At 43.2% G+C, this 18,054-nt stretch overlaps 1 protein-coding gene across 2 annotated transcripts in view; it reads left to right on the top strand.

Annotated features, from left to right (window-relative positions):
- The window catches only part of ints2 (integrator complex subunit 2), a 77,646-nt gene extending 62,898 nt beyond the window's left edge, over positions 1 to 14,748 (top strand). For both annotated transcript variants that reach the window (XM_084328167.1, XM_084328168.1), the window contains exons 20-25: positions 464 to 665; positions 2,283 to 2,585; positions 4,562 to 4,669; positions 5,020 to 5,125; positions 11,117 to 11,293; positions 13,883 to 14,748. In XM_084328167.1, the coding sequence (XP_084184293.1) occupies positions 464 to 665; positions 2,283 to 2,585; positions 4,562 to 4,669; positions 5,020 to 5,125; positions 11,117 to 11,293; positions 13,883 to 14,058 (1,072 nt within the window). In that variant the 3' untranslated portion in view covers positions 14,059 to 14,748. The remainder of the gene's footprint in view (positions 1 to 463; positions 666 to 2,282; positions 2,586 to 4,561; positions 4,670 to 5,019; positions 5,126 to 11,116; positions 11,294 to 13,882) is intronic.
- The last annotated feature ends 3,306 nt before the right edge of the window (positions 14,749 to 18,054 follow it).

Consider the following 18,054-nt stretch of genomic DNA (forward strand, 5'->3'; position numbering starts at 1 on the left):
AATAGTATATATGTCCAAATCATGTTTATCGAGTTATTGGCAATCGATCGCTATGTATTGTGTCGAGATCGAGTCCCGTGAGCCAAACAGAGTGCCCGGAAGTAATATGGTCGACCAGCACAACCTCCATAGCACTTCCAGATGGCGCTCCTGAACCGCCAGAGAGCTCAGTGGGTCCTCCTGGTGGATCTCAGGCCAGCGGAGGGGAAATATGAATCCGATCGCAGATTTTTGAAATATTGATATAAGGACGCTGTACAGCGTCCTCCGGCAACTTGAGCATGGCCGGGAATGACGCTTTAAAGCGTTTTCCGGCAGTCAAAGTGTTAATAGTTGCCTTTTATCAGTTTAATTTATCAGTAATTTAAACAACAGCATTATCATGATCTAAAATAAATAAACATGATAGAATAATGAGGTTAAACGATAAATATCTATATATTGTCCATGTCTCTCCCCTCAGATGTCCTCCTTTGATGGACATTGTCCTTCACATGTTGAACGGTTACCTGCTGGCCTCCAAGGCCTACCTCCACTCCCACCTGAAGGAAACGGCAGACTTTGACAGGCAGAGCCAGACCATCTCTAACCTGGGCCTGGCTGGACAGCCGGACACACCCGAGGTCACCAGGGAGGAGCTGAAGAACGCCCTGCTGGCCGCTCAGGTAGATAACATGGCCTCACAAACACATTGGTGCCGGTCCAAGTGTCCAGGTAGATCCATCAACATGGACGTGCTCACAGTCACAAACACATTGGTGCTGGTCCAAGTGTCCAGGTAGGTCCACTAACATGGACGCACTCACAGTCACAAACACATTGGTGCTGGTCCAAGTGTCCAGGTAGGTCCACTAACATGGACGCACTCACAGTCACAAACACATTGGTGCTGGTCCAAGTGTCCAGGTAGGTCCACTAACATGGACGCACTCACAGTCACAAACGCAGTCAAAAACACCCACACCCCAAAAGATTAGTGCCGGTCCAGGTGTCTGGGAAGATGTCAATGTCTCCGATAAATGGGATGAATTCTGGTCAAGTATCATCCAGCAAATGATATATCATCAAATATCAGCTAGCAGTGCATTGCAGTAGTCGAGACGAGACATGACTGTTGATTGCAGGAGGAGTTGAGTGATTTATTTTGTCAGGAGGGGCGGTTCCTTCTGATGTTGCTCAGGAAGAATCTGCAGGTTCTGGTTGGTGATGCGATGCAGAGAAGTTCAGCCGGTCGTCAAGGATCACACCTAGCTTCTTGTACGGTCAGGGACGAAGCCACGGCTACATTCTCCACTGATCGAACGGTTGATCAACAGGGAGGACCAGCAGGGGAAGTAGCTCCGTTTTGCTTAGGTTCAATTTGAGGTGATCGTCATCCAGGCCGGAAATGTCGGACAGGCAGACCGAGATCCGCTCAGAGACTTTGGTATCTGAGGGAGGAAAGGAGAGGAAGAGTTGAGTGTCATCGTTGGCAGTGATATGAGAAGGCATGAGACGTGATAATGTTAGTTAGATTTCGTGTAGAGAGAGACGAGGAGGAGTCCAAAGATCGATCCCTGGGGGAGTGGGACACCCATCTGTGGAGTGACCCGTCTTGAAGGCTGACTGATTTGGGTCTAGTAGGTCATTCTGTAATAGATAATCAGTGAGTTGGTTGGTTGGGCACGTTCAAGGGATTTAGAGAGGGAAGAGAGAGAGTGGTAGTCATCTATGACGGTGGGGTTCAGGGTTGGTTTTTTGATGAGCGGTGTGAGAACCACCCTGGAGTTGAGAGAGGAGTTGATGGTTGCCGTTAGGAATGGGATGATGCAATGGCCTGGAGGAGTGGGGAGGGTATCGGGTCCAGCTGGCATGTAGTGGGACGGGTCAATGTTGCCAGTGTCAACGCTGGTATAGACTGTATCAACAGTCTATGAACGTTATGTGAAGTAGGCAACATGTTACTCCAGTCCTCGTTTGTTCTCCTGCTTCACACGCGCGAATCCAGCTGCATTGCAAGGTAAACACACATCACACAGAATGAGACTTCTGTTTCACATTATGACCGGAGAGATTTAAATATGTCGCACTACAACCGTTTTTTCAGGTAAAAAAACAAAAACGAGAATTACCAGTTGACGGAAACCCTGAATGCTAGTATCAGTGTCGATTCCGAGTCAAGCGCCTACATCGAACAGCATCTGTTAATTTCGAATAGATATTCCTCTGCTCGTTCTTTCTGCCTCTTTGTGCCGTCTTGATCCCATACTTGATCCCATCCTTGACCCCTGTGTGACCTCCAGGACAGCGCCGCGGTGCAGATCCTCCTGGAGGTGTGCCTGCCCTCGTCCCAGGAGCAGCAGCAGCTGGGCTGCCACACCGACAGCCTGCTGCGGAACATCAGGGGCCCTCCGGGGAAAGTAAAGCCGGGCGGTCCGGGGACGGGGGCCGGGCCCGTGGCCAGGAGAACCGAGGAGGAGGAGGGTGAGGAGGAGGAGGAGGGCGGCCTGCTCAGTGACCTGAGGGAGGTGCAGTGTCTCATCTGCTGTCTGCTGCATCAGATGTTCATCGCCGACCCCAACATCGCCAAGCTGGTCCACTTCCAGGTAAGGGTAGATAATAACGTGTCTCTCTCTCTCTGTCAGGGTAGATAATAACGTGTCTCTCTCTCTCTGTCAGGGTAGATAATAACATGTCTCTCTCTCTGTCAGGGTAGATAATAACGTGTCTCTCTCTCTGTCAGGGTAGATAATAACATGTCTCTCTCTCTGTCAGGGTAGATAATAACGTGTCTCTCTCTGTCAGGGTAGATAATAACGTGTCTCTCTCTGTCAGGGTAGATAATAACGTGTCTCTCTCTCTGTCAGGGTAGATAATAACATGTCTCTCTCTGTCAGGGTAGATAATAACGTGTCTCTCTCTCTGTCAGGGTAGATAATAACGTGTCTCTCTCTCTGTCAGGGTAGATAATAACGTGTCTCTCTGTCAGGGTAGATAATAACGTGTCTCTCTCTCTGTCAGGGTAGATAATAACGTGTGTCTCTCTCTGTCAGGGTAGATAATAACGTGTCTCTCTCTCTGTCAGGGTAGATAATAACGTGTCTCTCTGTCAGGGTAGATAATAACATGTCTCTCTCTGTCAGGGTAGATAATAACATGTCTCTCTCTGTCAGGGTAGATAATAACATGTCTCTCTGTCAGGGTAGATAATAACGTGTCTCTGTCAGGGTAGATAATAACGTGTCTCTCTGTCAGGGTAGATAATAACGTGTCTCTCTCTGTCAGGGTAGATAATAACGTGTCTCTCTCTGTCAGGGTAGATAATAACGTGTCTCTCTGTCAGGGTAGATAATAACGTGTCTCTGTCAGGGTAGATAATAACATGTCTCTCTGTCAGGGTAGATAATAACGTGTCTCTCTCTGTCAGGGTAGATAATAACGTGTCTCTCTCTGTCAGGGTAGATAATAACATGTCTCTCTCTCTGTCAGGGTAGATAATAACGTGTCTCTCTCTCTGTCAGGGTAGATAATAACATGTCTCTCTGTCAGGGTAGATAATAACGTGTCTCTCTCTCTGTCAGGGTAGATAATAACATGTCTCTCTGTCAGGGTAGATAATAACGTGTCTCTCTCTGTCAGGGTAGATAATAACATGTCTCTCTCTCTGTCAGGGTAGATACTAACGTGTCTCTCTCTTCGTCAGGGTTAGGGATGGGTACCGAATTCGGTACTTTAAAGGTACTTACCGAAACACGTCGGTACTACCGAGTATCGATTCACGTGAGATACCGTTGTCGGTACTGTAAATAAAATAAAAACGTAATGTTTATTTTTTTACACTTTATTATTATATATTTTTTAACTTTTTTCTTTTCATGTCAACGTTCACACGCACAATGTACGCTTACCTAGGATTTGACTTGATTCAACAACAAAGCAGTCGGGGTAATGGCAAGCCGAAAACGGTTGAAAGTGTGGTTATTTGAAGTTTGGATTTATTTTTTCACAACTCAGGTAGGTAGATTACATTTTTTGAGACTAAAGTACCGAAAAAAGGTACCGTTGGGTACCGGTATCGGTACCGTATCAGTTCAAATGTGAACGGTACCCATCCAGGGTAGATAATAACGTGTCTCTCTCTCTGTCAGGGTAGATAATAACATGCCTCTGTCTCTGTGAGGGTAGATAATAACGTGTCTCTCTCTCTGTCAGGGTAGATATTGATAATAACGTGTCTCTGTCTCTGTCAGGGTAGATAATAACATGCCTCTGTCTCTGTCAGGGTAGATAATAACGTGTCTCTGTCTCTGTCAGGGTAGATAATAACGTGTCTCTCTCTGTCAGGGTAGATAATAACGTGTCTCTCTCTCTGTCAGGGTAGATAATAACATGTCTCTCTCTCTCTGTCAGGGTAGATAATAACATGTCTCTCTCTCTGTCAGGGTAGATAATAACGTGTCTCTCTCTCTGTCAGGGTAGATAATAACGCGTCTCTCTCTCTGTCAGGGTAGATATTGATAATAACGTGTCTCTGTCTCTGTCAGGGTAGATATTGATAATAACGTGTCTCTGTCTCTGTCAGGGTTACCCTCAGGCTCTGCTGCCTCTGACAGTGGCCGGCATCCCCTCCATCCACATCTGTCTGGACTTTATCCCTGAGCTGCTGGCACAGCCCCAGCTGGAGAAGCAGGTGAGGCCCCCTGGCTGTGTGGAGTCTAATAGCAGGACGGTCCTGTGCACTTCACAGTGTAACATTATAGTTATTTTTCATTCAGATATTTCATTCAGAACAACTAAATGACATGTAAGGTTTTGTAAGCTATTTTAAATAGTGAATAGAGGTTGGTTGGGGGAATGGGCAGGACTACAGGCGTCAGGCACAGCTACTGTCCGATGGTTACAACCTAAAGGGTCAAACCACAGTTCAGCATCATTTCAAAGGGACTTTATTTGCTGTAATGTCTTCATTTGACATACTGTGTTTGCGTAAAGAAATCTGTCCTACATGTCCTGACTCTTGTGTTTATATGTGTTCCACAGATCTTTGCCATCCAGCTGCTGTCCTACCTGTGTAGCCAGTACGCCCTGCCGAAGTCCCTCAGTGTGGCCCGACTAGCCATCAGTGTCATGGGCACCCTGCTCACAGGTCAGCCAGCAGCTCTCCTACTGGGGCTTAATAATATATCCACGCATATTCCTACAGGGGCTTAACCCCTTAAGCCAGACGGGGCCGGAATTAATATCACGTCATGAATATATCAATACAGCAGTCAAAGTGTATATTTTCAGTACTACGTTTGTTTACTAATGATTTGAAGTGTTATTAGCGAAATATGAGTTAATAAATATCTCGGCGTAAACCGGATGAATTAGATGCGAGGAAGTAACGCGTCATGAAAGCGCTGTAGTCCTAAAACAGAGGAGACGGAGGGCTTTCAATGGACATCGAAATTTCATAAAACTACACAACCCAGCTCACACCAGCCTCTGAAAGCTGCTGAAAATATTATTTGCGAAAAATTCTGACGTTATTTTCGTGATTATATCTCACAGGTCGAACAAACCTAAACATTATTGCCATAAAATACAATGTAGATTGTTTCTTTACCTTTCTGTGAATGTCTAGGGAAAGAAACGTGTCTCAATCTGATGAAAAATGGTGGAGCTATTTACATTATAAAAAGTAACTGTACTTACAGTAGATTTCATTCACCGTCTTTGCTACCCTGTTACCGGCGCCTGGTGGTACTAAATCCAACTATTTCATTGGAAAGAGGAGATTTGGCCCGATCCATAGATGTATGACATGGCCATAATAAGGTAATTTATAGGCCTGATATTCTATATCTATATTCATATTTCAAATTGAATGTGTCCGGATGGCAAAATTCAGTACTGTATCTACAAAAAACCCTGTAAATCATCTGCCCTTTATTCATTTGCTTAGTTTTTGTACACTTGATGATCTCAAGAAGGTGCTGAATGAGCGGAATGAATTTATTACGTCTGGTCAATGTTATCATGGTGTTATTCACCGTCAGAGATGAGTCTAATAATAATTTGTATTCTCCTTTGGTTCATTACAATTTACTCAAGCCTAGTGACAGACACAATATTTCTGACACTGGGAATACATTCCCTGAGATCCATAGATGTCCCTAGATACCTGCAAATGGACCTTGTAGAAGCGGAGCTTAATAATATATCCAAGTATATTCCTATTGGAGCTTAATAATATATCCAAGTATAATCCTACATGGGCTTAATAATATGGGCTTAATAATATACCCAAGTATATTCCTACTAGGGCTTAATAATATATCCAAGTATATTTGTGAATGTTATTCTGATGCCAGATATGTGTGTATCATTTTCCAGGGCATGTAAGAAGCATTAGAAATAACTAATGTACAAAAATCGGTCTAAATCACATTGCATGCGTGCACGACAAAGAATAATAGTGATGATCTAGCGTTGATTTCAGGAAGATCCGATAATCAGGGAAAAATTACAACGTGTTTATTGAATTACACAAACGCTGTTTTCGTGTATTTCCCCTGGAATTGCTCAGATGCGGCCGGACTATGTTCATATTCAAAACGGTATAAAATGGAAATGTACGGATGAAAAAATTATTTGTTTTTTTGCACGTTGACCAGAAGCAGCTCAATGAGACTCTGCGGCGTTATTAGACCCATAGCTATACTATAAAATATAGGTTTAGCTCTACAAAGTACAACTATGTTTACATGGGGTTAATGGACGGCAAGGCCAGGTCACTTCCCGGAAGGGGCGTGGCACTCAATGTGTTAATAACAGTACATCTGCAAACAGTGCCAGTGTAGTTCAATGTTCAGTGCCAGTTAGGTTATGAGGTTTCTTTTTTCCAATTCAGTTCAGTTCAATGCAGTTCAACTGCCAGTGCAGTGCAATAACTAAATAATAATTAAATAGTTAAATAATACAAAATAATAATTTGTTTAAAAGAAATCAGAAGAAAACTGTAAAATGTAATGTAAAGCTGGAGCCCTCATCCAATGTCACTTTGACTATGCTTGCACTTCATGGTACAGCAACATATCAAAACAAATGAAGACAAAGCTCCAGACCTCCCAAAACAAACTAGTGAGACTCCTGCACAACCTTCACTTTAGGACTCACCTAACGCCAGCCCACTTTAGCAGTCTGGGATGGCTTAGGGTTGAAGAAAGGGTACACCAGCTTAAAATGCTACTGGTTTTTAAAGTACTGAAAGAAACGGTCCCCAAGTACCTAGTCAATTATTTTAATAAAGTAGGAGATGTCCACAAACACGCCACAAGAGGGAGCCCCACGGACCTGGTCCCGCCGAGAGTCAGGACATGCATGGGGAAAGATGCATTTTTTTACTCGGCTACGGTAATGTGGAATGCCCTGCCAACATTCATAAAACTCCTGAACTCCCCTCTCGGATTTAAATCCGCCCTAAAAACATGGCTCAGCAGCAACTCAAATTGGTCTTAAAATGTTTTTTATCTCTTTTATCATAACTTGGCTTTTATTTCTTTTATCATGAGTTGCTTTTAAGGGTTGCGGATTTTCTTTTAACATTAGTTAACTGTATGAGTTGTCAGGTTAGGTGTTTTTATACACATTTTTAGGATGTATCCTGTCTAGTGTACATGTCCATTTGTGTTTCTGTGCCTTTTTTATGTTCCATGTATGGACCACAATGGAAACAAGCCTTGGCTTTATTGTGTTTTATCCATTTTTGACCAGCGTTGTTGACACTGTTATTGTCTTGTCTTTTAAAAATGTTTTTGTCCTACGATTTGTGTCAAAATAAAGTATTCAATCAAAAAAAATCTAGCGTTGATTTCAGGAAGATCCGATAATCAGGGAAAAATTACAACGTGTTTATTGAATTACACAAACACTGTTTTCGTGTATTTCCCCTGGAATTGCTCAGATGCGGCCGGACTATGTTCATATTCAAAACGGTATAAAATGGAAATGTACGGATGAAAGAATTATTTGTTTTTTTGCACGTTGACCAGAAGCAGCTCAATGAGACTCGACGGCGTTATTAGACCCATAGCTATACTATAAAATATAGGTTTAGCTCTACAAAGTACAACTATGTTTACATGGGGTTAATGGACGGCAAGGCCAGGTCACTTCCCGGAAGGGGCGTGGCACTCAATGTGTTAATAACAGTACATCTGCAAACCGTGCCAGTGTAGTTCAATGTTCAGTGCCAGTTAGGTTCTGAGGTTTCTTTTTTCCAATTCAGTTCAGTTCAATGCAGTTCAACTGCCAGTGCAGTGCAATAACTAAATAATAATTAAATAGTTAAATAATAAAAAATAATAATTTGTTTAAAAAAAATCAGAAAAAAAATGTAAAATGTAATTTATTTCAAAGAGATGTCCTTTAAAGGTTCATGCTTCTCCCCATCTCTGGCTGACATCACCATTGTGATACATGATGGTTAGGCCTTTGTGTTTTCCTCAGTGAGGGATTCTCTTTTGTCGGTCAGCAGCGTTTTGTACTTGCTAAAGCTTCTCTCTGTATAATAATTTTTTAAGTTTAATTATCAACATTATTTGGCCATCCTCAGTAAATAGTAAATACTATCAAACTTGCCAAAGACCAGAGTTTGGATGCACACACACACACGCACACACGCACACACACACACACACACACACACACACACACACACACACACACACACACACACACACACACACACACACACACACACACACACACACACACACACACACAGAAAGGGAGAATGGCTTATATGAACTATCCAGTTAATATATCAACTTATATCAACTATCCAGTTTGTTCATAGTACTGTACTGTAAGGCACTTTGGATAAGATTATGCACCAAATGCAGTTTTCCCTCTAAATTCATTCGGCCGTGATGGGCCACCACATTAAGAACACTACCACACATACATAAAATAATAAATAAAAAAACATTATAAGGCAGCCTTAGCTTGTACTTTGATTTGATTTGATATTTTTTATTTTCGTGTCTTACATACAGATGTATGCCCAGCCCATATGGGTTTACAAGACACATAACAATCAGTATATAATAATATACTTTACCAATTACTTAACAAATGACAATAGACCAAGATGGCCATAAAAAAAATACAAGAAAATACAATAAAACGTAATATAACACAAGCTGTACTCAATGTAAATAAACAGAAAAACAAGGTGAATTCAAATACAATTATATAGGATACAGTGTGTTTTGTCTCAGGTGCCATGCCTTCTCCAAAAATCCTGCAAAACCGAAGATGTCCTCCACAAAAAAACAACTCAACATACAACTCTCAGACTGCTAAAACAAATCTGGGTTTACAATTTGAATTTTTTCAAATAAAGCCCTCCTCAAAGTGGTGTACAAAGGGCAATAAAAAACTAAATGATATTCATCCTCCACCACTCCCAGATCACACAGAACGCACAACCGCTCCTCCTCAGGTTTACCCTGGAATCTACCCACTTCCACCGCCAATGGCAGGGTGCCAGACCTCAACTGGGCACACAGAGACCTCCGTCTTCTCTTTAAGTTTAACATTACATAAGGTTCAGTAAAATACTCATTTTTAATTGCAATATATTTTCTAAGTTTAGTTTTTTTCAAAATCTCCACCTTCCACTTATCCTGATGGATTGTTGATAATTTTGTTTTAATTATGTGAACCTTACACTGCAAATTGTTCATAGAAATCATTCTCAAGTCAGTAGAAGAAAAAATCATAGACATCTCTCTTGACCAGGGATGACCGTGTGCTCTGTCCCAATTAAAAATCTTTTTTGTCACCCTGCCATTTGGCAGCTGGACCAGGCGGTTCCATAACCTCACCATTTCACCTTTTTGCTTGACCAAGCAAGAATCCCACCCCATGTCCCCTTCTATAGCCCCTTTTGGTGTGTATTTATGGACTCCTAAAAAGTATCTTATGGCCCGGTTCTGGATCGCATTACATTCAGGTGCATCATCAAAACCCCATACTCCAGCAGCATAAAACAAAACAGAACCCACCATTGAATCAAATAATTGTGTAAATGTTGAAAACCCAAGGTCAGTGCACACTTTCATTTTACTCAACACGCCCCCTAGCGCCCTTCCTGCTGACTCAGACATTATTTTCCTTCCTTCTATGAAGCACATGTACTCATTAAAGGTGAAACCAAGATATTTATAAGAATGTGTGTAAATCAGGGGCGTTGGTCCAAATTGAAACTTATGACTACTCTGCTGTTCGTGTTTTTTCCTAAAGTGCATAATCTGTGTTTTTTCACTGTTAATCGCAAGTCTCCATTTCATGCACCAAGAACTCATAATATTCAACATGTTTTGTAAATTTGCTTCATTTTCTGCAAACAAAAAAAACAATATCAGCGTACAATAAAATACTTAGGATTATATTATCTATTGGAATACCAAGATTGGCTTGCTTGATTTCTTGCGCCAGGTCATTAACATAAAGGGCGAATAAAGTAGGAGAAAGCACATCTCCCTGTTTTACACCGAATGTACTGCTACAAAACGCCAACCCCTTGCTACACTCAATATCACAGGCCCAGTGTTTTAGAATTAGTGTTTTAATAATAATCAAGTACAAACACCAACCCCTGCTACCACTGTCACACTGCTACAAAACACTAACCCCCTGCTACCACTGTCACAAAACACTAACCCCCTGCTACCACTGTCACACTGCTACAAAACACTAACCCCCTGCTACCACTGTCACACTGCTACAAAATACCAACCCCCTGCTATCACTGTCACACTGCTTCAAAACACTAACCCCCTGCTACCACTGTCACACTGCTTCAAAACACTAACCCCCTGCTACCACTGTCACACTGCTACAAAACACTAACCCCCTGCTACCACTGTCACACTGCTTCAAAACACTAACCCCCTGCTACCACTGTCACACTGCTACAAAACACCAACCCCCTGCTACCACTGTCACACTGCTACAAAACACTAACCCCCTGCTACCACTGTCACACTGCTACAAAACACCAACCCCCTGCTACCACTGTCACACTGCTGAAAACGGTTAAAGAGAAAACACTGTCTCACATGTCTCCTTCTCATCCTCCTTGTAGTTCTGACCCGTGCCAAGCGGTTCTCCTTCTTCATGCCCACCCTGCCGTGCCTGGTGGCCTTCTGCCAGGCCTTCCCTCCTCTATATGACGACGTGGCAGCCTTGCTGGTGCAGGTGGGGCAGGTGTGTGCTTCTGATGTAGCCACCAAGGCCAGGGACATAGACCCCCTCATCACCCGTAAGTATTCGGAATCGGAATACTCCACAGTTGACATCAAATGGCTCACTTGCATTGTAAACATGGCTTGTTTGCATGTTGCATTGCTTATTGAAACCAGAGGGCGTGGCTTTTTTCTTTTGCTTGTGTGACTCACATCATTTCACAACAGTGTGAACAGCACAAATCACATGGAATCTCATCTTTTCAATTCGGATTTCGGCCACTTTCACATGTGGTCCTAAATCAGATACAGGTCTGTTTTCTTTTGCAGTGCAACCTCAGTCTGAATAGTCATACCACATCCACACACACACCTCTGTACAGAAGTAGTAGCCATAATTCAAATTGTGGCTCTCTCTCTCCTCATCCTCCTCATCATCTGCTCATGGATTCACTGGCTTCCACTGCACATCAATTATACATTAAACCGTAAACGCTGACTTCAGTGGCCTCCATGTTTATTTCTGCTGCGTGTGACGTCTTTGTTGTTGTTCTTTAGCGCATGTGGGTCAGTTCAGGAGTGCGACCAGTTCACACTGGAATCTGATATTGGCCATATAATGTAAAATATATATAATGTGAACAGCCGAACAAAAAAGATTTGCACTAAGGCTTGCAGTTAGGGATGTCCGATATTATCGGCCGACCGATATTATCGGCCGATATCGGCAGTAAAATGTGATATCGGAAAATATCGGTATCGGTTTAAATACAAAAAAAAACAATAACAATATTTGTTATATATATATCCAGTGAAATTATTAGTTACCTGAAATTATTCTGTTTTTTGGACGGGGAAACCCTGCATATATCGGTATCGGTTGATATCGGTATCGGAAATTAAGAGTTGGACAATATCGGAATATCGGTATCTGTTACGAAGGATCAGATTAAACCGAATATATATATTTACTGATTGATATATATTGCATAATATTTGTATATCGTCTGATATCCCTTGTGTATTCTTTGTACATATACACGGAATATCCCTTTAACCTAGTACAGACCATAATATTCGTTCTCCTATTGGACAGCGGTCCCTTAGGCGCCACTGCCATACCCCCAAGGTCTAGTTCAAAGTCACCGCCACAGACTTGCCTGGACATGAACGGCTCTGCGCAAGAATACGAGACAGGAATAAGGCTGGTACTAGTTTGTTCGCCTAACGTATAAATATGGCGCAGGTGAATACAGAAGTAGTTCGAGTTACCCAAGTGAAGCCTCACCCACGATACAACGTGCGGTGAAGTAGGGCCCGTTTGGCCCCAAATAGAGCATTGAGACCGCGTGCGAATTGATAACTGAAGTATCAGAGTTTAACGCTGTACCGTCGAGTTCGACCTATTCTATTATTTCAGTAATAGTCTATTTATGTATAGTGTATCGTGCGGCTACCGTTCTACAGTGACCAGCATCACCAACGTTTCCTCGCACCAGCTAGTGTGCTTATCCAGGCTGGGCAGCTTAACCTGGCGCCTTCACCCGAGGAGCCCTAGACGAGGACCGTGTGGACATGTACACTGGATAATCTACCCGACGACTACATAGCCCTTTTCGGCTGGATTATATTTGCTTTGGTCCTGTAATTGATGGAGCGGAGAATCGCCTACACCCACAATTGTGTGGGATTTACCCTGTGAGGAGCATCGTCGAGCCCGCCTCTAGGACGCCCGAGGCTGGCTAGCTTTCTTCAATGCGGAGCTGCATACTGGAGAATAGCTGCTGCTTTCGTCTGCTGATCAAGGGAGTAATGTACCGTCTCCCGTAGCAGGAGCTTATTGAGTCCCCGTTGATCCAGACTTTGCTACCGACAAATCCTCTCCCCTTGCTGGCCTACAACCGGAGGGACCCTACTATTATCTCCCGCTGCCTTACTAGTGTACCATAGATATAATTCCTAAGATACAGGTGGCATTCATTATCTCCTGCGTAATATGATAATGGACTTACGTTATTGATTTACTCACGCACATTCTTTCGCCTTATAAGCGCGACCCTACATAAAGTATTGTTATATACTATCATTGCTGCTAATAAATATTATTATAACCCAGATTTGTGTGGAACCGTGTCATTGTGGAGGTGTTCTCATCATATACCTGTGTACTGTATGGCCAGTAGTAATGTACATAAGACAGTAGTGGTTTAATGATACCATACTTATTAATACAGTCAGGGAATTGTACCCCTCAGTTACAGTATCGGTAAAAAAGCCAATATCGAGCATCCCTACTTGCAGTGTGAACATAGCCTAAGAATTTTGTTGTTTGAAGTGAGGACTGTGTAGACTCAATGCATATAAATAGGATTACACAGTGTAACCATGTCATTTAGTGGTTGAGTCTACAAGGTCCTCATAGCTGGCCCGATTCGTAGACTCGACCACTGAATTATGTCCCGATTCGCTGTAAATTGTGCGCAGCATTCTACACTGTCCTAATGTCAAATGATTTGATTTCAAAGTTGGAATTGATCTAAATATGGAACCAGCATATAAATGTGAAATGCTTTTTAACCCTTCGTCCTCGCCTTCTCCTCCCTCCCTCCCTCCCTCCCTCCCTCCCTCCCTCCCTCCCTCCCTCCCTCCCTCCCTCCCTCCCTCAGGACTACAGTATCTGAAGGAGAAGCCTCAGGAGGCTCCAGGAGGAGGCTCCTCCAAGCTGAGCGAGCCCCACAGAAGAGCAGATGAGCTGGGGGGCACCGACCCAGACGTCCAGCTCTGCTACCGGATAGAGGCCACCTTCATGGACATCATTGGCACTACCCTCCATGGTCTATAGACCTCACACACACACTTGGGAAGCGAGGACTGGACTTGAACTGACATTTCTTTCCAAGTGCTGTCTCTGCCATAATATTTACTGTCATACGTGATTTTGTAAAGCTCCCAGGTTTTCATTCGATTATGTTTCTTATAATGTTGTTCTTGTCCTACTAGGGGTGGATTGGTAGCCTCACAAGCCAGAGGAAACATTGTGTGATGTCACTCACAACGCAACATTACAAGACATAATACCACGTTGTGAATTCATGCAAGGTCTTTTTTTCCTGGCTTGTGAGGCTAGTGGAACGGAGTGTATGTATAAAAAAGAAAAGACGATACATTTGGTACGCGGCTGTTTGCGCTCATTTACTGCACATTCTATTTCATCTTCACGGTTTGTCGTGTGAAAGCCACAGGCTAGTGAGCTTAGCCACTTAGTATATTGTGTGTTATTCCAGAATTTGTGAAATTGTCATGTAGGGGGTGGGAACCTGTCATTTCCATTCACTACCATGCAACCCTTAGAGTAGTAGTTGAGCAGGGTGTGATCAGCTGTGGTAGGTTGATACCGGCTGAATTACATTGTGTTGAGCAGGTTGTGATCAGCTGTGGTAGGTTGATACCGGCTGAATTACATTGTGTTGAGCAGGGTGTGATCAGCTGTGGTAGGTTGATACCGGCTGAATTACATTGTGTTGAGCAGGGTGTGATCAGCTGTGGTAGGTTGATACCGGCTGAATTACATTGTGTTGAACAGGGTGTGATCAGCTGTGGTAGGTTGATACCGGCTGAATTACATTGTGTTGAGCAGGGTGTGATCAGCTGTGGTAGGTTGATACCGGCTGAATTACATTGTGTTGAGCAGGGTGTGATCAGCTGTGGTAGGTTGATACCGGCTGAATTACATTGTGTTAAGCAGGGTGTGATCAGCTGTGGTAGGTTGATACCGGCTGAATTACATTGTGTTGAGCAGGGTGTGATCAGCTGTGGTAGGTTGATACCGGCTGAATTACATTGTGTTGAGCAGGGTGTGATCAGCTGTGGTAGGTTGATACCGGCTGAATTACATTGTGTTGAGCAGGGTGTGATCAGCTGTGGTAGGTTGATACCGGCTGAATTACATTGTGTTGAGCAGGGTGTGATCAGCTGTGGTAGGTTGATACCGGCTGAATTACATTGTGTTGAGCAGGGTGTGATCAGCTGTGGTAGGTTGATACCAGCTGAATTACATTGTGTTGAGCAGGGTGTGATCAGCTGTGGTAGGTTGATACCGGCTGAATTACATTGTGTTGAGCAGGGTGTGATCAGCTGTGGTAGGTTGATACCAGCTGAATTACATTGTGTTGAGCAGGGTGTGATCAGCTGTGGTAGGTTGATACCGGCTGAATTACATTGTGTTGAGCAGGGTGTGATCAGCTGTGGTAGGTTGATACCGGCTGAATTACATTGTGTTGAGCAGGGTGTGATCAGCTGTGGTAGGTTGGTACCAGCTGAATTGCATTGTGATTTCTCGGTGTTAAACAGTTAAAACATAGACGCTGGCAAATGTACAGTTTAACGTTTTTTTCCCCCCACCGCTTTAGGGTTTGTGTGCCACTCTGAATATGTATATTATCCCCAACTAGTTTGTACTTTTTGTTTTTGCGTTGCTAGCTCTTGGCTCCAAAATCCTTCTCTTTCACACGGTCAGGTGACGTGACGGTTGATTGTTGGACTTTCTGTTAAACAACTTACCATATGCTTTTGGCCACAAACTACAGGCCCGGTTTACATGGGTTATACAATTGTCACAAAGGTCACGTTAGGCTCAGGAAGATGGTTCCTGTATGGAGGCTTCAAGTAGTTTATGCTACTGCTGTTGCTTGAAACAGAGAGGAATGTTGAGCCATAGAAAGGTGCCTCGTCACTAGTCATGCCTGCCATCAGAACAAATTCCCATACCACAATTTTACAAAAAAAACTATAAAAAAACAATAAATTATCTAGCAAATAACTATAATCATCATCACCATCAGAGTCCTACAATGATCATCAAAGGAACAACAGCAGCGTCGATTTCACAACTTCGCCAAAAAACAACGCAGATTTATTTTGCACATAATCTCACAGTTTCGCACACGTTTGTTATTTTATTTTTATTTTTTTATTATTATTTTTTAGCATTTTTACAGCTTTATTGGTCACGCAGGACCGACAGAGGAGAGGGCGAACGGGAGGAGAGGTGGGGAGGATATGCGACAAATAACGACGGGAGCTGGGATCGAACCCGGGTCGGCCGCGTAGGTGCGCAAGGCACTATGGTATGCGCCACGAGGGCGCCCCACACGTTTGTTAGGTTTGACAGTTATTGGGAGTAATTGAGTTTAAATATTGCCACCAGTGATGTCATCTGGGACATTGCATCCTTGTTAATTACAGCTCAATGATGGCAGTCGTTATTTCTTTCATCATCATTTCATGGAGCTATAATTATAACGCAACACAAGGATTCAATGTCCCTGATGACTGGTGGCCATATTTTTTTTTTATCCACTTTTTCTCCTTATTTTTCTATTTTTCTCTCATCCCAATTTCGTATTGCCAATTCTCCCCTCCCCTGTCTTGAACGTTGCTAGACTATGCCTCCCACTGGTCGGTTGTAGTGAGGATAGAAGCCTTGCATCACGTGTCCGCTCCGGTACACGAGGAGGCAGCCTGTCGCATCTTTTCACCAGACAGCATGGACTCTCAGTGGCGAGGAGTAACACGGGAGGCTCACGCTGCCCCCGATACTTCCTGTCTCTGCTGTGCAGGCGTCACCCAACCGACCTGTAGGAGTCGCTGTCCACAACGCCCAGATTACCACCCATCGACTTCCACCCACTACCTCTGCCAATTGAGATAGTATGACGACTGGCCCAAGCCGCAGGCAATGCTGACACCGGGAGTCGAGACCGGAGTCTCTTGCATTGGTGACGAGCGCAATCTCCGCTACGCCACCCAGCCGCCCCCGACTGGTGGCCATATTCAAATTAATTTACTCTCAATAACTGTCAAACTAAATGAATGTGTGCAAAACTGAGTTTGAGATTATGTGCAAAATAAATTGGCATTGTCTTTTGGTGAAGTGCCCCTTTAACATCTAACTATATATACGATAGCTGGTTAACAATAGTCATTGAAGATCTGCGTAGCACTCGACGCAAACAAGCACTTAAACACTTATCTGAGGACTATTGAGGACTACAACTTGTGTTAATTGCACAACCCATGGAAACGTTCACTATAATGTTGACGTTTCAACCCTGTGTTTTGCTTAATACACCTGGGACACCCCACTACCACCACACACAACTGTGTCCAGAGTGGTAACTTGGTTCTAGAGCTGCATAACACAAATATACTGATCTAATTTAGTTTAATTACTGCTCAGGTCACATGATCATCTCACTATGACTTATGAGCCGATCTGTAGTCTGGACTCTGATCACATGATCATATACAGTACATCTCACTATGACTTATCAGCCAATCTGCAGTCTCTGGACTCAGATCACATGATCATATACAGTACATCTCACTATGACTTATTAGCCAATCAGTAGTCTGGACTCAGATCAGTACTTTTAGATAAATACAGGCCCAGATTCCTGGAGTACAACATTTAAAATTTTGAGGCATTCATTTGAGTTCCAGTGTTCAGGATCCAACAGTGGACTTTACTTCAACATGTCACGTCACCACAGGAAGAACATTGAGAATCCCTGCTGAGGTCTTCAGACGGTGGTGTGTTTCAATTCAATTTGGTGTCTTGATTCTTTCATACAAGAATTTGTACAGTTTTGATGCTCTTGATATTTATTTGTTCATGTGCTACATGTACTTTTGATAAATAAACCAGCTTTTGGAAAAGCTTTTTTAATTTTCCATGCAAGTTGTGTCAAGGCCGTTGAGATGAACGCCTCTTTTTTTTATAAGAAAATAACCAAGAAAAAATTTACCCGCTCCTCTTTTGTGTTCACATTGTTTGCAC

This window comes from Notolepis coatsorum (genome assembly GCF_963971535.1).
Source record: "Notolepis coatsorum genome assembly, chromosome: 14".
Lineage (NCBI taxonomy): Eukaryota > Metazoa > Chordata > Actinopteri > Aulopiformes > Paralepididae > Notolepis > Notolepis coatsorum.